The 22,788-nt window shown below is 42.6% G+C and overlaps 1 protein-coding gene across 1 annotated transcript in view; it reads left to right on the plus strand.

The window, feature by feature from the left end:
- The first annotated feature begins 3 nt into the window (after window positions 1–3).
- LOC132830268 (E3 ubiquitin-protein ligase TRIM50-like) overlaps window positions 4–22,788 on the plus strand; it is a 40,729-nt gene continuing 17,944 nt past the window's right edge. Inside the window, exons 1-3 of the mRNA XM_060847812.1 lie at window positions 4–65; window positions 7,986–8,476; window positions 20,571–20,666. Of these exons, the coding sequence (XP_060703795.1) occupies window positions 8,072–8,476; window positions 20,571–20,666 (501 nt within the window). The 5' untranslated portion in view covers window positions 4–65; window positions 7,986–8,071. The remainder of the gene's footprint in view (window positions 66–7,985; window positions 8,477–20,570; window positions 20,667–22,788) is intronic.

The following is a 22,788-nucleotide window of genomic DNA, read 5'->3' on the forward strand; positions in this document are numbered from 1 at the left end:
GGACGTAAACAGCGGCGCGTTCACTTTACGGCAGGAGGTTGAAGGGGCATGTTTCTGGTGATGAGGTACATCTCAAAACGGAAAGGAAACGACGTTAATGTTGGAAACAAGAGTAAATGTTGTGTGTGTGTGTGTGAGAGAGATAAATAGATAGATGGGGAACAATGCTGGAATACTGACTCCGCAATAACAAGGTGACAGTAATATTGTGGTACGGCGCAGAAAGAAGCCAATTCAACAGCAAACAACACAACAGTATTTTGCTGAATATTAACAGCACCCAACTCCACCTCACCGTCTTCCTTCTTAACCCCTCAATTGTCTCCTGAAACAACAGCCTGTTTATCTGACATCTAATACTGGAGAAGCAGAAATTTCTTCCAATGAGGTATTGGGAAGACTGAAACCATTGCGTTTCTTTCCCTCCATTAAATATAATTCCCTCCTTAAGTAACCCCTTTCCCCTCCTTGGCGTCTGTCTGAGACCAAATTGGACAGTTGCTGTATTTCACACCACAATGAGCTTCTGATCACATAGAATCCCAACAGTGTGGAAACAGACCATTGAGCCCACACCAACCGTCACAAGAGCATCCCACCCAGATCCACCTGCCTACCCCAATCCTGTAACCCTATGTTTGACCAGGGAGATTTCATCTAGCCTGCACATCCCTGGTAATTACGGGCAATTTAGCATAACCTATCCACCTAAACTGCATGTCTTTGGACTTGGAGGGAAAAAAAACAGAGCACCTGGAGGGGATTCGCAGAGACACAGGGAGAAGGTGCAAACTTCACACAGACAGTTGCCTGAGAGTTCAATGGAATCTGGGTCTCTGGCACTGAGTTAGCAGTGCTAACCACTCAGCCACACAACATAGCCGCAACTTCCTGTTACACACATCTCGGCTCATCTGTTGCTGACACTCATGTTTACGTCTTTATTATCTGTAGACTCAACTATTTCACTCAGGCTTGGCTGGTCTTCCATAACGCCGTGCAAGGTGGCAACAGACACTTTGGCCCAACTCATGCATGCAGGCCAGGTTTCCTTAACTGAATTAATACCACTTGCCTGCATTTGACCCATAGCCCTGTAAACCTTTTCTATTAATATACCTGTCCAAATGTCTTAAATGGTGTAATAAGATTAAAAATCACAACACCAAGTTATAGTCCAATAGGTTTATTTGGAAGGATAAGCTTTCAGAGTGCTGCTCATTCATCAGGTAGCTGTCACATTGTACTCACTTCTACCATTTCCTTGAGCAGCTTGTTCTGTATATACACCACCTTGTGCATGAAAAAGTTGCCCCTCAGATCCCTTTTAAATCTTTCCCCTCACATCTTAACCTATGCCCTATAGGTTTTGGACTCCCCTATCCTAAGGAAAACAACTTGGCTATTCATGTTATCTATTCCCTTCATGACTTTATAAACCCCTCAGCCTCTTACAGTCCAGGGAAAAAGTCCCAGTCTGTCTAGCCTCTCCTTAAAACTCAAAATCCTCCAGTCACAGTAACAGCCTTGTACATCTTTTTGCACTCTCTCCAGTTTAATAACAATCTTCCTCGAGCAAGGGGACCAGAATTGTAGGCAGTACTCCAAATGTGACCTTACCGGTGTCTTTTGGAGCTGTAATATGACATTTCCTGTACTCATTGCTCTGGCCATTGAAGGCAAGTGTGCTAAATGCCTTCTTTACCACCCTATCTAGCTGTGACAACACTTTCAAGCAAATATGTACCTGCATCCCAGATCTCTCTTTTCAACAACATTCCCTAGGGCCTTACCATTAACTATGTAAGTGCTGCCCTGGTTTGTCTTATCAAAATGCAACACCATGCGTTTATCTAAATTAAACTCCATCTGCCATTCCTTGGCTTCCTGGCCCAGTTGATCAGGATCCATTGAACTCTTAGATAATCTTCTTCACTGTCCACTATACCATCAATTTTTGTGTTATTCACAAACTAAATAACCATGCCTTCTATATTCTCATCTAAATTGTTTGTGTACATGATAAACAACAGTGGACCAAGCACTGATCCTTGTGGCACACCGCTGGTCACAGGCCTTCAGTCTGAACAATAATCCTCTACCACCACCCTCTGTCTTGTACAGTCAAGCCAATTTTGTACCCAATTGGTTAGCTCTCCCTGGATCCCATGTGATCTAATTTTATTAACCAGTCTATCATGCGGAAGCTATTCAAAGGTCTGCTAAAGTCCACGCAGACAATGCCTACTGCACTGCCTTCATCTAGCTTCTCGGTCACCACTTCAAAAAACTTAATCAAGTTTGTGAGACATGATTTCCCACACACAAAGCCATGTTGACTATCCCTAATCCATATTATTCCATATGTCTATGCCTGAGCTCGTTGATCTACACTGATCCCCAATTAAGCAATGCCTCAACTTAAAACTTCACGTCCTTATTTTCAAATCCCTCTATAGTCTTCCACTATCCTATTTCTGCAATCTCCTGCAGCCCACAATCCTCAGATATCTGTCCCTATCTAAGTTTGGCTTCTTGAGCATCCCATATGTTACTTGCTTCAGCATTGCTGCTAATATCTTTGGCTTCACCAAGACTCTAAACACTGGATATCTCTCCATTTCTCTTTGCTCCTTTAAGATTCTCCTTCAAACCTCCCTCAATCAAATGTTTGGACTGTTGCCTATTTGTCTCCTAATGTGGCTTCTCTGAAATGCCTTCTGGCATTTTATGACATTAAAGATGCTAAACGCTGGTTATTATTGTTGGACAAGCTGTACATCCTCTGGGGTTTATAACAATTGCTTCAACAAGGTGAAAAACAGTGGTGCTTTATAAAAATAGTTCTAGAAATTTAAAAACACACCTGTAAAGTGCACGTCTCAGAGGTGATGTCTCCACCAATCACATGAACATTGTTGGCCAGGTACACATTAATATGATATGACTGGATCTATTTAAGGAACTAGGGAGGTCCCACACAATAAATAGTTCTATAATACTTTAATTTTTTTTATAAAATCCCTACAGTGTGGAAACAGGCCCTTCAGCCCAACAAATCCACACCGACACATCGAAGAGTAACCCACCCAGACCCATTCCCCCTACCTCGTATTTACCCCTGACTAATGCACTTAACCTACACATCCCTGAACACTATGGGCAATCTAATATACCCAATTCACCTAAACTGCACATCTTTGGACTGTGGGAGGAAACCTACGCAGAGACGGGGAGAATGTGCAAATTCTACACAGACAGTCGCCTGAGGCTGGAATCAAACCCGGGTCCCTGGCGCCCTGAGGCAGCAGTGCTAACCACTGAGCCACAGTGCTTTTCCTTAAATAGATCCAGTCACATCATGTTAATCTGTACTAATTATTTTGTTTCAGAACTGAAGCTATCTATGATAACAACAAATAAATGAATGCTTGAATTGATCAGATGATATTGGTCGATGGAAATAAAAGATTGGAGTACAATGTGTCGTGCAACAGTAAAGTAGACAACCTGGATTGTCCTGCTGCGGAAAGTATTACAATTATGGGTGTAATTCACATCCTTTTATCTTGCGTATTGTCAGAGATTCAGTATCTTAAGTTTACTGTATGTTTTGGCTCCTGTATGTGCTGACTTTGACCTCCAGTATCGACAGTCCTGAGTTTAACTAGGATCCTCCTAGTTTCTAAATTTGTGTAATGACACAGTTAAATTGTACTTTGGAGCTTCAGATAAGGTATTAAACAAAGGTACATCTTAACTGCCATGTTAGGGGCGGAATGGTGGCTCAGTGGTCAGCACTGCTGCCTCACAGTGCCAGGAACCCGGGTTCAATTCCCGCCTCGGGCAACTGTTTGTGTGGAGTTTGCGCATTGTCTGTACGGGTTTCCTCCGGGTGCTCCGGTTTCCTCCCACAATCCAAAGATGTGCAGGTTAGGTGAATTGGCCATGCTAAATTGCCTGTAATGTTAGGTACAGGGGTAAATGGCCTGGCTGGGTTGCTCTTCGGAGTGTCGATATGGACTTGTTGGACCAGAGGGCCTGTTTCCACACTGTAGGGAATCTAATCTACTGAACAAAGTATTATGTAGCATATTTTAAAGGTGGTAAGTGATTCTGTTTTTAGAAATGTAGAAGTGCCAACAAAAGCTTGCATACATGTAACACCTTTAATACAATAGAATATTTCAAGACACTTTGCAGGAGCAATCTCAAATATAATTTGACAATGATTGATAGAAGAACGTGAGGACCGCATATACTGGAGATCAGAGTCGAAAAGTGTGGCACTGAAAAGCACAGCACATCAGGCAGCATCCGAGGAGCAGGAGAGACGACACTTTGGGCATAAGCCCTTCGTCATGAATGTGGAGGGATGCCCCCAGGGGGCTGAGAGGTAAATGGGAGAGGGGTGAGAAGGTGCCTAGGAATGCAATAGTTAGATGAAAGTGGGGGTGATGCCAATAGGTTGGAGTGGAGGGTGGAGGCGATAGGTGGGAAGGAAGATGGAGAGGTAGAGCAGTTCAAGAGAGTGGTGCCAAATTGGAAGGTTGGATCTGGGATAAGGTGGGGGAGCAGAGATGAGGAAACTAGTGACATTGACATTGATCCTGTGTGGTTGGAGAGTCCCAAGGCAGAAAATGAGGCATTCCTCCTCCAGACGTTGGGTGGCTCGCATTTGGCTGTTGAGGATGCCCAGGACTTGCATGTCCTTGGCCAAGGGGAAGTGGGAGTAGGAGTTGAAGTGTTCAGCCACAGGATTGTTTAGTGCGTGTGTCCCAGAGATGTTCCCTGAAACATTCCGTAAGTTGGCATCCTGTCTCTCCAATGTAGAGGAGACCACATCGAGAGCAACAGATACAATAGCTGAAGTGTTTGGGTGTGCAGAAAATTCTCTGCTGGATGTGGAAAGATCCTTTGGGGCCTTGGATGCACCCCCGCCCCCCCAACATAATCACCACCACACACACACACATTCCTCATGAAGGGCTTATGCCTGAAAGGTCGACTCTCCTGCTCCTCAGATGCTGCCTGACCTGCGCTTTTCCAGCGCAACACCTTTTGACAATGATTGATAGAAGTTAGGAGCAAAGTACTGCAGATGCTGGAATCTGTACGGAAATCACAGTGGGTCAAACAGCATTCATGGAGAGAGAGCAAGTTAACATTTCGAGTCTAAATGACTCTTCATCAGAGCTCAGACATTTCTTTAATACCTGATCAGAGCCTCCAATGTACAACCTAGCTGTCTCTCAACATAAATTCAAAAACTTAAGAGGATCCTAGTTAAACTCAGGACTGCAGATGCTGGAGATCAGAGTCAGCACAGAAGTTAGACTGCTGACTAAAAGTTTGGTAAAAGAAGTAATCTTTAAGGAGCGTCTTAAATGAGAAATATGAGAGGCAAAAGTTCAGGGTGGGAATGCTGAAAGGTTAAGCGACAGGAAGTGATAAGCATCTGCAACACTGATGAAGTAATTAAAATCAGGGGTGTGGGAGAGGCCAGATTTGGAGGAGAACATTGTTCCCAGCTGGTTAGGGATGGTTGTGGCTTGAAAACATTGCAAATAGTGAGATGGGTGGTGCTACACCATGATTTGAAAACAAGGTTGCTGAACCAGGAGCTTGCCAGGGGTGATGGGTGAATGGGACTAGATGTTAGTTAGTTAGTTAGTTAGTTAGTTAGGATACAGACTGCAGAGATTTGGATGATCTGAATCTTACAGCGAGTACAATATGAGAGATTTCTTGATTAGTAAGAGGATCAAAGATTATGGGGAGAAGGCATGCAGTTGAGAAATATATCTGCCATGACCGAATGGTGGAGCAGATTCGATGGACCAAATGGCCTCATTCTGCTCATGTATCTTATGGGAGGCTGGCCAAAGGTGCATTGGAATAGTCAAATTTAGCAGTAACGCACAAGTTATTAGTTAACGTACTTAGTTCAGTCGACTAGTCGACGATGCAAAGCGATGTTAAAAGTACAGATTCAGCTAATAGCAGTGCCTTCTCAATTTAACCCTGCCTGAGGTATGGTTACCCTTAGATTAAATTCACCATAAGTAGTAGGGGTATCTATTGAGAGAGCAGCCTATGATGCTGTGGGATTATTTCACCGCTTCATGAAGTATCTTTAATGTCAAACTATATGAAGGTTTCAGCAGCAGATAAACTAATATTGGGATGGAATTAGTGATATTGTATAGGTGAAAGTAAATGATCTTAAGATAGAGAGTACTTGAGGTTGGATGCTCAGCTCAGAGTCAAATAGCACTCCAATATTGTGATTAGTTTTACTTTGGTTTAGACAATGGCCATGGAGAGAGATGAAGCATCTGGATAAGGAATCTGGTTTGTGGCAAGACAATAGCTTCAACCTTCCCTGTCTATAATTGGCCAAACTTACTGCACGCCCAACAATTACCTTCACTGGCTCAGTGTGTTTTTGGGGCAGTCAGACAAATGTGGCTAATTTCTAACTCGGCTGAGGCCCTCTGCACAATGTTGCAATATAATTGGTCCCAAGCCCTTTTCTCAATTCCCCTCCTCAGTGAGATTAGTAGCTAGGCTTCCTGTCATTCTCTCCTCTTTGGTCCCTTCCCAGCCCTCTGCTGAGAGAAAGCTTACCTCCTACCCTCACATTGAGAGAATTTTATCATTCTGAATTATTTTTGGTACTTAAGCTTTTCCCACTCACTTATGTTTCATCCCATCCTTGGGACTTTCTCTGCCTATTCCTAACTCCTTCTCATCCATTTTCCTTCTCACTCCTTCACTCCCATATTCTCTTCCTTTTGCCATTTCTCAGTTCTCCTTAACACCTACCTTTTTCCTCTTCTTCCTCTCTTCCCTTCTGCTCTGTATCTCCTGTCCCTAACTCAGGGGTCAGAAAGGACATTTCCAAAATTGAGTGTTAGCTTTTTGTCTCTCCCAGGAGATATGAATTATTTTGATTTGATTTATTTATTGTCATGTGTATTGGGTGTGTATATAGATTGCTAAGGGGTTAAGTTGCACGGACCATTTGCTCTAGTTCTTCAGCACTTATTTGTCTAACAAGACTCCGAGAAGTGACAGTCCTCTTATTGTTTGTTTAAACATTACCATGAAGTTAAACTCGTGAAAAACGGCTTCTGTTTATTCATAAACTTTGTACAAACTAAACCAGTTCACTGCTCCACAATTTTGTACTGCAGTCAATCCAAATGCATGATGCATATCTTGGTGTTTTTGTGAATGATCACAATTTCTAGTTAAAAAGAAAATTAACTTACATCGTGTCATTCCCAAACTCAGAGCGTCTTGCTTTACAGATAAAGAAGAAGCATTGCCATTGTTGTCAGGTAGGAAATGCATAGCAAACTCCCCATAAATTGCAATTAAATAAATAACTCGTTTAGGTGGTGGTTCAGGGCTAATTATTAACTGAAGGCTAATCTGTGCCAGTGAGGATATTGAGATGTCACTTTGAGTAGAACTATGGGATCTGTTATATCCTGCAGTGAGGGCAGACAGGCCTTTGATTTAATGTGTCATCCAATGACGAAGTTCCTACAATAGCCCTCACTCAGCAATGCACTAAAGATCATGCCAGCCTCATATAATGTAGCCACACGTCTGGAGGGGGACTTACCACAGCAAAAAGTGTGTTAGCATCAGCCAGTGACAGCAATAAAACAACAGAAGTAGATGTTGAATAGTAAATGTACTCTGTAGTCCATAGGGATGCCTAATAAAATAAAGGTATAACACTAAACTCTTAAGTTCGTGACATGAGGTGTCAGAAAACAGCCACTACCTGTAGAATTGCAATTATGTTTCAGAGAGAAAATTTAGAATAGAGAGAAAGGAGATAATAGCAAAAATGAAGAGAGTTGAACATTTCAAAGACAGGCACTGAAGTGACCTAATTGTACTGGAATCTGCAATGTAAAAAAAGCAGTTTGAATGAAAACAAGATCATATGATTATGGTGCCCAAAGGTACCTTTCTCCATCCTGCAGGAACACCGATAAAGGCTGCAGCCGAGTCAACACAAGGAGAGGGTAATTACAGTTGAAGTTTAACCATGGCAGCAAGGCAGAATTTTCAATGCCTGGAGGACCATCTCCTGTGTCCCATCTGTCTGGAGGTCTTCAAGCAGCCCTTGATGCTGCAATGTGGTCACAGCTATTGTAAGAATTGCATCCACTCCCTTTCTGGAAATCTGGCCAGTTGTTTCACTTGTCCTGTGTGTCGAAAGGCTGTGGACGGCAGAAGCTCCTCTCCCAATGTCTCTCTGGCTCGTGTCATTGACACCCTGATGGTAATGAATGGGTCCAGCAGTGATCAGGAAACCTGCAGGGATCATCACAACCCATTGAGCCTGTACTGTGAGAAGGACCAGCAGATAATATGTGGGCTCTGTGGAATCATCGGACAGCACAAGCAACATAAAATAACACCACTCTCAAGTGTGTATGAGAGAATGAAGGTAAGAGTCATTATCATTGTATTCACTTTCTACCTGTTAACACTCAAATTGCAGATTTCACAAGATTCATTGTTGACATTTATGTGAAAACTAATACAGTAGAGTGCAGCACAAATAGTTAAAGCCATGAAAGTAATTTGCAAAATCAGTTGTCATATCAAAGATTCATGGCAAAGGCTGAAGCAGATTGTTACCAGTTTAATGATCAAGCTTGGCTTGTTTACCATTAAGTGAGGAAAGAAATTTTAAAATATCTTAGTGTTTGAAAGTAGTGGGCCAGGGTCCACAATGGACCTAGCTTGCACGTGACCTGTAATCTTTTATCTCAATTTGTATTGATGAGTCCATGACCTAATGCTATGAACTGGAATAGTGCTGAATGGGAATATAGGGTCCTGAGTATGTGTCATCTGAAATATTAATTTAGAATATCATTGACTGGAAATGCAAGTATATTTTGTTTTTTTTTGGAAAGAACACATTGCAAAACAAAGTAGACATGCTGCAGCAGGGTTAAATGTTGCATTTGCGAAGAACACAAGTTGCCCATCGGGAGTCACTGAATCTGCAACTCCTTCAGAGAAAGGTCACATGACCAGGCTTTGTCAGTGAAATAAATAGTTTTGGGTTTGCACACAGAGTTAGAGATAATGTGGACTGAGTAACAGCCTATGCCTTCCTTCTCTTTTTTTCTGGAAGCCTTCTTATCAAAGTTTGAGAGTCGAAAATTGACTGGAAGACCTTATCACTGCAAGTGGAGGTTTCAGTTGGAAGATTTTACATCAACACCATCTCCAGAAATGCTGCATTTATAGGTAACACCCCTGTTTGGAGGAGTAATAAATGTGCATGTACAGAAACAGCATTGCAGTGAACTCATACAGTTGAAGAATCACAGATTTTGGACCATTAGGCATGTGCCACAGGAATAGGAGTAAGCAGTTTGGCCCTTCAAACGTCTCTGGCATTCAGTAGGATCATGGTTGATCCAACATTTCTCAGGACCATTTACCTGACTTTTCACCAGAACCCTTGATTCCACGACTATTCAAGGATCTATCTATCTCAGCCTTAAACATTCGCAAGGCCTCACCGCTAACATCAACACTCCTATTATTCCTAATAAGACCATAAGATATAGGAACAGGAGTAGACCATTCAGCTTGCTCCACCATTCGGTAGGATCATGGCTGATCTAACATTCTTTATGTCCACTTTCCTATTACTGTTGACTGATCAAGAATCCAATCAGCCTTAAATGTACACAAGGACTCCTCCCCCACAGCTCTCTGTGGCAAGAAATTCCAAAGACTCAGAATATTCAGAGTGAAGAAATTCCTTCTTGTCTCAGTTTTAAATTGACACCCTTAATTCTGAGACTGTGCTCTCTGGTCCTAGACTCTCCTGTAAGTAGAAATATTACCTCAGCATTTACCCAGTCAAGACCCTTTAGAATCCTATGTTTCAATGAGATCATCTCTCATTGTTCTAAATTTCAATGTGTAGAGTCCAACCTTTGAAATCTTTGCTTATAAGGCAACCGCTGTATCGAGATTCATCTCAATGAACCTTCTCTGAACTGCCTCCAGTGAAATAAAATATTTTCTTAAATCAAAGGACCAAAACTGTTTGCAGTATTCCAGATATGATCTCACCGGCACTTTGTACAATTGTACTAAGACTTCCATATTCTTTCTTATGCTCCAGTCCCCTTGAAATAAGGGCCAGCATTCCATTAGCCTTCCTGATTAGCTGCTGTGTCTGTGTGCCAGCTTTCTGTGTTTTGTGCATGAGTTTCCCAAGTCCCCTTTGTTTTGTAACTTTCTGCAGTTTTTCTCCATTTAAATAATACTGTTCTTGTGTTCTCCCTTCCAAAATGAACAACTTCTAGTTTCCCCACATTATACTCCCTTTGCCAACTTTTTTACCCTCTTGTTTAACTTATCAATATCTCTGTATAAACTGGTCTGGAGTTCTGAGGAAGGGTCACCGGACCCAAAATGTAAACTCTGATTTCTGTTCACAGATGTTTCCAGAGCTGCTGGGCATTTCCAGCATCTTCTGTTTTTGTTTCTGCCTTGAAAGATTAATCTTTAAAATGACACATAAGGTGATGCCTTTTACAACTTCATAACTTTTAAACCTAAGTCCAATGTTTCAGTGAATTTGTAATTGTGGAATGTAATGCTTATTAACAATTATGTAGAAATAATGACTTAATAGAGAAGATTTATCTGTGGAGATTTACTGAATGTTTACACTGGCTCTTCACAATAAGAACTATGCTTTTGTAACTCAAAAACAAGAATGACAGCTTTGTTCTAGCAAAGGAATTCATTGCTTGACTTGAACGTAGACTGTTTCTTAATAAATTTGCTACACTATGTTTTGGATGGATATAGTTCTGATTATTTAATATTTTAAAATATAATTTATTTATATTGTCACTTGGAGGATTTAACATCAACACCATTTCCAAAGGTTAGAAGTTTTCTTTTTTAAAATAATAATTACCTAATATTTTGTGCTCAATTTCTGGAGCTGCTATATCCTCACAGCCACAGTTTTTGTTTTTTGTTAGAACTTCCCTGTTTATTCTACTTACCTTTCCTTGCAATTCTAGCTACTGTGTCATGAATTAATTATCACTTACGCAATTGAAATTTCAAAGATTAGTGGTCATGACTGCTTTCTTTTACATTTGATCAAAAGCCAGATTACTGCACACAGAGGGTGGTACGTGAATGGAATGAATTGCCAGAAGTGGTGGAAGCTGGTACAACTGCAACATTTAAGAGGCATTTGGATGGGTATATGAATAAGAGGGGCTTGGAGGGATATGGGCCGGATGCTGGCAGGTGGGATTAGATTGGGTTGGGATATCTGGTCAGCATGGACGGGTTGGAGCGAAGGGTCTGTTTCCATGCTGTACATCTCTATGACTTGAAACCAGCTTTAGTGCTTTTAACAATAATAAGTTATAAGAAACAAAATAGTTCCAAGCACTGAGGTCAGGTAGCATCGAAAGAGTGGGAAGCAGTCAACATTTCAAGTTAGTGTTTTCATCAGTGAGTAGACGAAGAATGGCAGATCAGACAGCGTCCGAGGAGCAGGAATGTCATCATTTCAGGACAAAACCCTTTGTCACAACTGGGGAGGGTATGGGAAGCCCAGAAGTAAATGGTTGGGGGTGGGGGGGGTGGGGGGGGGCAGGGCGGAGGGGGGGCAGGGGGGAACTGGGAGATGGGCAGATGGCATAGTGATAGGTGGATGCAGATAGGGGGTTATTTTGATTGGTTAGTGGGAAGGATGGAGCAGATAGGTGGGTAGGAAGATGGGCAGGTTAAGACAGGTCAGGGAGGTGAGGGAAAGGGCTGGACATGAGATAAGGCTGGGGGAGAGGGATTTTAAAGTTGGTGAAATCATTGCTGAGGCCTTTAGGCTGTAAACTTCAATTGTTCCTCCAGTTTCCATTTGGCCTCACTCTGACAGTGGAGGAGGCCAAGGATAGACATGTCGCCAGGGGTGGGGTGGGGGGAATTAAAATGGATGGCAACTGGAAGGCCAGCTTGGTTATTGCGTTCAGAGTGCAGATGCTCCTTGAACTGGACCCCAAATCTGCATTTGGCCTCCCTGATATAGAGGAGCAACAGATACAATAGATCAAGTTAGTTGAAATGCAGGTGAATCTCTGCTGGATCTGGAAGGATTGTATGGGGCCTAGGACAGAGGTGAGAGGGGAGGTGTAGGGGCAGATGTTGCACCTCTTGCAGTTGCTCTGTGTGGTGGAGAAGTTCATCAGAACTGGAAGGAGTTGGAGATGCAGCAGTTTGAATCAAGTGCAGGGTGCAAGGGGTTAAAGAACAGGAAGGAAGGTCTGTGATAAGATGTAAGGCAAGATTAAGTGACAAAGGGGATGATGCTGCCAGGCAAAAGGGACTGTTATTGGATAAACAACAGCAGTACTTGCTTTCTGAACAAATAGTGACATTGGTATGAGCGGGCATTACGAATGCAAACCCTATATATTTTGAAAATGTAAACAGAGATTTTCTTAAGGGAAGTGCTGCATCCATTCCCAACCTCCCCCAATGCTCTGGGCTCCTCCTTTGTGTCCACCTCCCATCTTTCCCTCGCAAACCTCTCTGTCACCTGCTTAACAATTGTTTCCCACTTGAAAGCTTTCGTACACAGCTTCTAACTAGTCCATGCAAATTATGTTGCAAGTTAATTGTATATTAATGTTGGTTCACACATTGCATTTATATTTAACTTGTTTAAACTTCTGATTTATCATAGCAGTTTTTATATATTCCTGTGGATATTAAATAAAGTAGTTCCCTTATTTTTTAAAAAGCAGTTCTGAGGAAGGGTCACCAGACCTGAAGCGTTAACTCTCATTTCTCTTCACAGGTGTTCTTAGACCTGCTGAGCTTTTCCAGCAACCTTTGTTTTTGTTTCTGATTTAAAACATCCACAGTTCTTTCGGTTTCTCTTTAAAAACTGGAGCCCTCACACAACCTACCTTTCCACATATCTTTTGTCATCTGCAGATTTGGCTATAGTGCATTCACTTCCATCCTTCATGTCATTTATATATGACTTATATAATTTATATGTCAGAAAGAAATTGGGGAAAAAAGCATTTCCCTATGTACACCACAGACTGACAAATCTGTTTTCCTCCTGATATTTTGTGTGTTCACCATGTAGGTACAGGGTGCTACCATTAAGAATAGCTACTGTGATCCATGTGTGCAAGCAGATGTTCTATGTTGTGCACCTTATAGGACAGGCAAAGGTGTTTACTGCTGCTGAGACTTTGTGACATTCATGCCTCTGATGTCATATTGAAGTCCAGCTATGTATCATTTCACATTGCTGCAAGCTGGGAATTTCCCTTTGCTGAGGTGTTGCCAGTCATCCCAAAGGAAAAGGGAAGTCAGTTCCTTGGTTCACTGACCAAGCAGTTCCAGTGGAAAGGAAAGTAGTGCCTTTTCTAATTGAGCAGCAAAAGAGCCCAACACCACCGTACACAGCCTTCCTGCACTGAGATAGTGGCCGAGGGTCAGTGTAGAACCCTGGGTGAAAATGTACAGCAATGATGGAATAAGGTTAACAATATTCTGTGCTTCGCAAGGTTTAAGTGTCACTATCTTCTCTCTGCTACCTCATAGTCACAGGTCCACCACAACACCTTAAGCTCCCCAAGACCCATGGACTACAACTTTCATGATTTAAAACATTATATCGACTCAACCATTCTCACCCATCTCATCCTCTCAAACTAGCTCCCCTTCCTGCCATCTGCACTTCCTACTGGGGGACACCACTACCTCACCACCTCTCCGACTTCTGCATCATCACTGACTGCTCTTCCAACTACTTCCAACACACTTGATCTCTCCCTTTATCTCATTGCAGGAAAGTTGCTCTATACCCTGAACTAATGACAGCACTCCAATTGACCCACTTGTAATCCCTGGACAGGTAGCACTTGACCTTCCGGGAATGACCGTCACCAACCTCCTTTCTGAAATTGGATGAGCTGTAATGATGCCCTCTGACTAACCATGGTTCTCCCTTGACCCCATTAAGGACTGGCCTCCTTTGACTTTCACAAATGGCTGTTTGGTTAAAGCTCATGCCAGTATTAGGCCACATAACTTTTGGCACATGTTGGAGGTGTGAAATTGATGGAGTATGCTACTGTGCAGCAATATGTCCATTCACGTGACTATTCAAATCATAACAAGCTGCCTGCCTCTCTCTCTGTCTAAAAAGCAAAGCAAGTCGTAAAGGCCAACAGCCTCCAAGTAAGCACAGAGTAAGTAAGTGAATGTAAACTAAGAGCCATAAGATGAATCCTGTGTAGCTGCATGAGATGTCCCTACATGCAAAGCAATCTGTCAGAAACATGCAAATCGTAGGTGTTCCCAGAGCTCCAAAGTGAAGTCCTGAAGAGCTGAATTGGTATCTGAGTTGGTCCATAAGCATCCACAATGACAAGGTAAGGCTGTTGGTCTATAGTCATTGACCTGGGTGGATGAAGGATGGAAGAGCATGATGTCCAAGGAACATGCAAGGTGTTGTGATGAAGACAGGATTAGATGAAGGCCTGGAGGTGCAAGCATCAAGCTGTCGCTGCTTGTAACTGCCCTGACTTACATAATGGGAAATAACAGTGAGTTGGGCTGTTGTTTTGAAAAGCATCAATGGAAACAAGACAGTCACCATTCATTAGCGTGATTCTGACCTTGCTGTTTAAACATTGAGAAAACAATTTCTGATTTTCTCCTCAATGTGGAAATTCTGATTTTTAAACATTTTCTTTGTGTTCCCATATTTTTCAATATTTCCTATGCTGATCTGGAGAACAGAAAGTTATACCCCTAATAATCTGTGCTAGAGTTTTTAAAAAATTCATTTGTGGAATGTGGACATAGTTGGCTTGGTCTTGAGAAAGTGGTGCAGAGTTGCCTTCTTGAATTGCTGCAGTCTATACTGTAGATCCACTTACAATGCAATTAGGGAAGGAATTGCAGAATTTTGACCCAGCAACACTAAAGGAATGAGATGGTGAGTGGCTTGGAAGGGGACCTACAGATGGTGATGTTCCCATGTATCTGCTGTCCTTCTAGATAGTAGTGGTTGTGTGTTTGGAGGTGCTATCTAAGGAATTGGTGAATTTCTACAGCACTTTTAGACCATACAATATAGGAGCAGAATTTGGGCAATTGAGTCTTTTATGCCATTCAATCATCGTTGATATGTTGTCCTACTTTCTCCCCATAACCCTTGATCCCCTTACTAATCAAGAACCTATCTATCTCTGACTAGAATAGATTCAATGACTTGGCCTCCACAGCCCTGTGCGCCACTAAATTCCATAGACAAACCATCCTCTGGCTGAAGAAATCCCCCTCATTTCAGTTCTAAAGGGTCGACCTTTCATTCTGAGGCTGAGCTCTCGGGTCCCAGTCTATCCTACTAATGGCAATATCTTCTCCACGCCCACTCTAACCCCCCCCCCATCCTTCTAAACTCCATCAAGTACCAACCTAGAGTCCTCAACCCCTCCTCATATGCCAGGCCCTTTACTCTTGGGATTATTCTTGTTAAACTCCTCTGGACCCCTTCCAATGCCAGTACATCCTTCCTTAGATATGGGACCCAAAACTGCTCTCAATATTCAAAATGCTGTCTGACCAGAGCTTTATACAGCCTCAGCAATACATGCCCGCTGTTGTATTTTTGCCCTCTTGAAGTGAATGCTAACATTTGCCTTCCTTTACTGCCAACTGAACCTGCATGTTAATCTTAAGAGAGGTCTGAACTAGGACTATCAAGTCTTTTTTGCTTCAGATTTCCGAATTATTTTCCCATTCAGAAAATAGTCAACAACTCTGTTCTTCCCACAAAGGTGCATAACCTCCACATTTTGCCACATTGTATTCCATATATCACTTCTTTGCCCATACTCCTAGTCTGTCCAAATCCTTCTGGAGCCTCCCCACTTCCTCAACACTACCTGTCTCTCCAGTTGGCTTTGTGTCATCTGCAAATGTAGCAACAATGCCCTAATTTCCTTTATCCAGATTGCTAATTTATAATGTGAATAGTTGTGGTTCCAGTACTGGCCCCTGTGAAACTCCATTAGTCAACGGCTACCAATTTGAAAAAGATCCCTTTATCCCTACTCTCTGCCTCTTGCCAATCAGTCAATCCTCTATCCATGCCAGTACCTTGCCTCTAACACCATGGGCTCTTATCTAATTTAGCAGCCTCCTGCGTGGTAACTTGTCACATGACTTTGACTGACTTTCCTTTGTCTACCTCCTCAAAAAATTCGAACAGAGTTTTCAGGCCGGACCTTCCCTTGACTAAGCCATATTGACTCTGTCCTAGTTTACCATGCATTTCCGATTAATGCGTAATCTCATCCCTAATAATGTCAAGCTTCTTGAATGTTGGAGACCTGAACTCATCTAGACAGGTGTAGGTTCTGTACTTGTTACTAAAGGAGCCTGGCTGGTGTGAATCTGATACGAAGCTATTCAGAATCTTATGTATAGCTGCCAATATCCTCCTTTTTCAAATGCAAACTTTGTTATGACCAATGGAGAAGTGGGACAAGGAAAAGAATCTGGTCATCCTCCAAACTCGGCTGTAACAGCCTGTTTCTGTCTCAACCTTCTGTATCTCAGGTTGGTGGCACTGAAAGATTGCGGGTGTTTTCTGTTGTGGAAAGGTAGTATTATTTTCCTGAAACTGTGTTTATCTACCTATGGAGTGCTGTTCTGGTGTTACCTAAGAAAGTGAATGAACTGGACCTGTATGTCTCACTGGTTAAGTCTTTACAAGTCATTAGTATATTTTCATACACTCACTTACTCACTTACGAAATGTTATACTTGGATTTGCATCTCAAAGAGTTTGGAAAATTAGCCTATTAGGAAATATTTATTCATTAATCTAGCCTAATTAATTTAAATTCTCCAAAGAATAATTGGATTCACTCACAAACTGAATTTCAGGCCTGAAATTGCTATCAGTGATATTCCCTTTTTTTGGGTTATTTCCTATTTTAAATTAACAATGGCATTTGAAAGAAGCACTTTAAGCATTTATATTTACAATGCTGTATTTACACTCAGCTTTAAGTAGTCTTCTCCAGGTTGTCAGTGAGATTAGATAGTAAACAGGATTTTCCTTTCCAATGGGCTAGCAGGATACTTGATGGGAAGGTGGGAGTGAACGAGACCCCCAGAATACAGGATCCTTAATTATTTTAGAACTAGCCATATTTTCTGGCATCACTTCCACCAGACGTCCCAGCTCAAATATGGCCTTATTTAGATGGAGCTGTAATAATGTAATATTTCATGGCCATTGCATTAATAACACTGGGCATTGCTTATGCCAGTCTTCAGGAGATGCCATTGTTTCTGACAGAGGCACAAGATCTTAAAGATTGTTAAGATCCAAATGAAATCAGAAGTTAATTATAGTAAAAAATGAGGTCTGCAGATGCTGGAGATCACAGCTGCAAAAGTGTTGCTGGTCAAAGCACAGCAGGTTAGGCAGCATCTCAGGAATAGAGAATTCGACGTTTCGAGCATAAGCCCTTCATCAGGAATAAGAGAGAGAGAGCCAAGCCGGCTGAGATAAAAGGTAGGGAGGAGGGACTAGGGGGAGGGGCGATGGAGGTGGGATAGGTGGAAGGAGGTCAAGGTGAGGGTGATAGGCCGGAGTGGGGTGGGGGCGGAGAGGTCAGGAAGAGGATTGCAGGTTAGGAGGGCGGTGCTGAGTTGAGGGAACCGACTGAGACAAGGTGGGGGGAGGGGAAATGAGGAAGCTGGAGAAATCTGAATTCATACCTTGTGGTTGGAGGGTTCCCAGGCGGAAGATGAGGCGCTCCTCCTCCAGCCGTCGTGTAGTTGTGTTCTGCCGGTGGAGGAGTCCAAGGACCTGCATGTCCTCGGTGGAGTGGGAGGGGGAGTTAAAGTGTTGAGCCACGGGGTGATTGGGTTGGTTGGTTCGGGCGGCCCAGAGGTGTTCTCTGAAGCGTTCCGCAAGTAAGCGGCCTGTCTCACCAATATAGAGGAGGCCACATCGGGTGCAGCGGATGCAATAGATGATGTGTGTGGAGGTACAGGTGAACTTGTGGCGGATATGGAAGGATCCCTTGGGGCCTTGGAGGGAAGTGAGTGTGGAGGTGTGGGCGCAAGTTTTACATTTCCTGCGGTTGCAGGGGAAGGTGCCGGGGGTGGAGGTTGGGTTGGTGGGGGGTGTGGATCTGACAAGGGAGTCACGAAGGGAGTGGTCCTTGCGGAACGCTGATAGGGGAGGGGAGGGAAATATATCCTTGGTGGTGGGGTCCGTTTGGAGGTGGCGGAAATGGCGGCGGATAATACGTTGTATGCGCAGGTTGGTGGGGTGGTAGGTGAGAACCAGTGGGGTTCTGTCTTGGTGGCGGTTGGAGGAGCGGGGCTCAAGGGCGGAGGAGCGGGAAGTGGAGGAGATGCGGTGGAGGGCATCGTCGATCACGTCTGGGGGGAATCTGCGGTCCTTGAAGAAGGAGGCCATCTGGGTTGTGCGGTGTTGGAATTGGTCCTCCTGGGAGCAGATGCGGCGGAGACGAAGGAATTGGGAATATGGGATGGCGTTTTTACAGGGGGCAGGGTGGGAGATTCTTGGAGCAGCAATAACCATTTCTTACCCCACCCTTGGTATTAAAATTCCAAGCACTTTTGAGAAGGCTTTCAGCAGTATTCCCAAAGAAGTTCAATAATATAGTCTGCAGGAAGTTCACTGAAGTCAGACTGGTTAGACAACCTGCCCCTTCCTGTTTGCTAGCAAAGAGAATCACTAGTCTATTTACCCTGTCCATGCCCCTCGTGATTTTATAAACCTCTGTAAGGTCACTGACAGCTTCCGACGCTCCAGGAAAAACAGTCCCAGCCTATTCAACCCCTTCCATTGGCTCAAGCCCTCCAACCGTGGCAACATCCTTGCAAATCTTTTCTGAACCCTTTCAAATTCTACAGCATCCTTCTGATAGGAGGGAGACCAAAATTGCACACAATATTCCAAAAGTGGCCTAACCAATGTCCTGTACAGCCACAATATGACCTCCCAAGTCCTATACTTAATTCTCTGGAAAGGAAAGCATGCCAAACATCATTTTCACCAACCTGCGACTCCACTTTCAAGGAACAATGAACATGTACTCCAAGGTCTTCTTATTTAGCAATACTCTCCAGGGCCTTACCATTAAGTGGATAAGTTCTGCCAGAATGGATAACTAGTTCTATCTCAGTAGATTTTGTCATATCATTGGAAGTATAATTCTGTTTTGTTATCAAGAGTCAGTGAGTCTGATTCTTGGAGCAGCAATAACCATTTCTTACCCCACCCTTGGTATTAAAATTCCAAGCACTTTTGAGAAGGCTTTCAGCAGTATTCCCAAAGAAGTTCAATAATATAGTCTGCAGGAAGTTCACTGAAGTCAGACTGGTTAGACAACCTGCCCCTTCCTGTTTGCTAGCAAAGAGAATCACTAGTCTATTTACCCTGTCCATGCCCCTCGTGATTTTATAAACCTCTGTAAGGTCACTGACAGCTTCCGACGCTCCAGGAAAAACAGTCCCAGCCTATTCAACCCCTTCCATTGGCTCAAGCCCTCCAACCGTGGCAACATCCTTGCAAATCTTTTCTGAACCCTTTCAAATTCTACAGCATCCTTCTGATAGGAGGGAGACCAAAATTGCACACAATATTCCAAAAGTGGCCTAACCAATGTCCTGTACAGCCACAATATGACCTCCCAAGTCCTATACTTAATTCTCTGGAAAGGAAAGCATGCCAAACATCATTTTCACCAACCTGCGACTCCACTTTCAAGGAACAATGAACATGTACTCCAAGGTCTTCTTATTTAGCAATACTCTCCAGGGCCTTACCATTAAGTGGATAAGTTCTGCCCTGATTTGCTTTTCCAAAATACAGCACCTCACATTTATCTAAAATAAACTCTATCTGCCACTCCTCGGGCCATTGGCCCATCTTCTCAAATTTTGGTGTCATCTGCAAACTTACTAACTATACCTCCTTATGAATGACAAAAAGCAGTAGACCAATCACTGATCCTTGCGGCACACAATGGTCACAGGCTTCCAGTCTGAAAAACAACTCTCCATCATCGCTCGAATTGTACTTAAGTAGGTTAAGAGAGAGAGAAAACATGTCTTGGTTCCCCTTGAACTTTACATGATACCATCCAGTGCTGGTATCTTGCACAATGAAATTGTAAGACCACCACTTGTAGCAACGAGTTGCACTTCTTTGGATTCTGAAGTCATTTCATATACAACCTGAGCTTGAAATGTAATCCCACCAGTTTTGCCCTTATGGTGGTTATAAATCTCTACAAACATCAGATGTGAGAATGATTGCCAGAAATTCATGGGTGATATGAATATGATATACTAAGGAAACTTGCCACAGGAGAGAATTCCTCACACTGAATCTTTATATTGGTCATATCAAGAAACATTAGCGGCAGCCTAATTAATATTACATTTCCTTACAGGAACAACTTGCTTTGCACATAACAGGAGTTCAGACCCAAAAGAACAGCATGGAGGGGCAAATGAACAAGCTGATACACAACAAGACACGTATCATTGTGAGTTTGTAGTACTGGAGATTGTTTACAAGGTCCAGTGCATACTTTTCGAAGAGATCATCTCAGCAATGTTCCTCTTTGATATAAAGTTTGATATGAATGGATAAATAGTCCATAAATTGCACGTTTAGGGGCAGGTCTGACTGATACCACAGTCAATGTGTTCTGAAATGTGTTCTTCAATAATTATGTGATGGGAATAGCAGACTACTGTAGTCCACATGTAGCTATTGGACTACAGAAAAACCTGAACCTTTTAAAATCAGCAAATCATACAATTGTACAATCTCTGAATGAGAGAGGAAAGCTACAGGATTAGGAAGAACCCTTTGCTAAATTATTTGGATGTTCCCCACCATATTTTCATGTCATATCCATACGATAGCAAACATCACATTCAAGATTATGTATTTTTCAGGCTAAAACACATACCAAGTTTATTGAAAATGCATAATAATACAAATATAAAAGCAATACAGCAGAATAATTTACACTGCGAATGCTCAACTTGGACACTTGATTTTATTTCCTAAATAACAAAATGTCCAGAATGTTAAAATTCCTTCCAGAATCTTCTGGCTTAGTTCCTCTGATAGAGTGTTTTGTGCCTTTCAGAACCCTGAGTCACTGCTGCAGTGGATCAATTCACGTTTAAAGTAGGGGGAACTGGGAACTGAAAACTGATAAGCTTTCATCTATTACACCATTTCTAGGTGTACTTTTCACAACGAAAAATTTCTGTTCATATCCAATTTTGACTTTCATTGTAGTGTGAGAGATTTAGCTGTGCACATTCAATGAGAAATATGTTTGATTCTGATGCTGCGATTGTATATATAACTCTTTAGTCCTAAGAACAACTCTTAATGATGATTATGTGCTACGAGCTTCATGAGCATTCAACATTTCCCAGGCAAGACGGAACTCGTGGTGGAATTTGAGGGATTGGGCATTTGCAAAGTATTCATTTTTCAGACAGCAAGATAAGTTGCAAAGTCTTTCCTGTGCCCCTTTTGACATGCAATATCTTCATCCTTGACAATATCTAACTTGAAGGCCCAGACAAAAAAAAGTTTTTCTCCAGACAATACTTGTTTATTAGGAGAAAGTACGGACTGCAGATGCTGGAGATAAGAGTTAAAGAGTGTGGTGCTGGAAAAGCATAGCAAGTCAGGCAGCATCTGAGGAGGAGGAGAATCAACATCTCGGGCATAAGCCCTTCATCCTGATGAAGGGCTTATGCCTGAAACGTCAGTTCTCCTGCTCCTCAGATGCTGCCTGACTGGCTGTGCCTTTCCAGCAGCACAATACTTGTTTATTGTCTTACCTCACTTTTCCCACCTTGTTCTCCCACTCTCATGCAACACACAAAGCAATCCTTTCAGAAAGCAACCAACTATGTCTTTTTGATAATATGAGGGTCATTTTGTCATGTATCATCATTTCGGTCCTTCTCCATAATTCACCTTATCTGATACCGTGGACTGATTTTAGTGGAAATTGTGCCCTTTCACCAGGCACTGACTACTTTTGAATAAAGCAGTCCCACTCCCCCCGCTCCCTCTGAATACTTCTAGGTCTTCCTAGTGGCAACCGCCGCCCACTGCTGGGTGAATTCCTGCTGTGGAGAGATGAAGCCCTTAAGTTGGCATTTTGTCTGCAGTTGTTGAGTCTGTTTCACATCACTTTTTGAAAATTTCAACAAATTCACCTTTGTCTAAATAATGTGATATCTCCAGAGTTCATTTATTCCTTCGTAATGACCAATTCCTTGTCTGTTTTAGTGTGTTAGAGCAGGAAACTGTAACTGAGCTGGAAGGCCTGCCATGATATTCCTGGAGTGTGGAATAGGCTTGATGGGCAGAATGATCTGCTCCTGTTTCTAATGTTTCTAGGTCAGGAACTCTCTGATATTCTTGCTAGGGTCTGTTGTCCTAAATTGTAATCTGGACACTCCATATTCTCTCCATTAACATTCCATCTTTTTCTACTCCTAGTATTTCTTTCAGTTTTTCCTTGGGAGAATCACATAGAGTCATAGAATCATGAGATATACAGCACAAAAACAGACCATTAGGTCCAACTCGCCCATGCAGACCAGATGTCCTAAATGAATCTGTCC

The sequence above is a fragment of the Hemiscyllium ocellatum genome, chromosome 31 (assembly GCF_020745735.1).
Source record: "Hemiscyllium ocellatum isolate sHemOce1 chromosome 31, sHemOce1.pat.X.cur, whole genome shotgun sequence".
NCBI lineage: Eukaryota > Metazoa > Chordata > Chondrichthyes > Orectolobiformes > Hemiscylliidae > Hemiscyllium > Hemiscyllium ocellatum.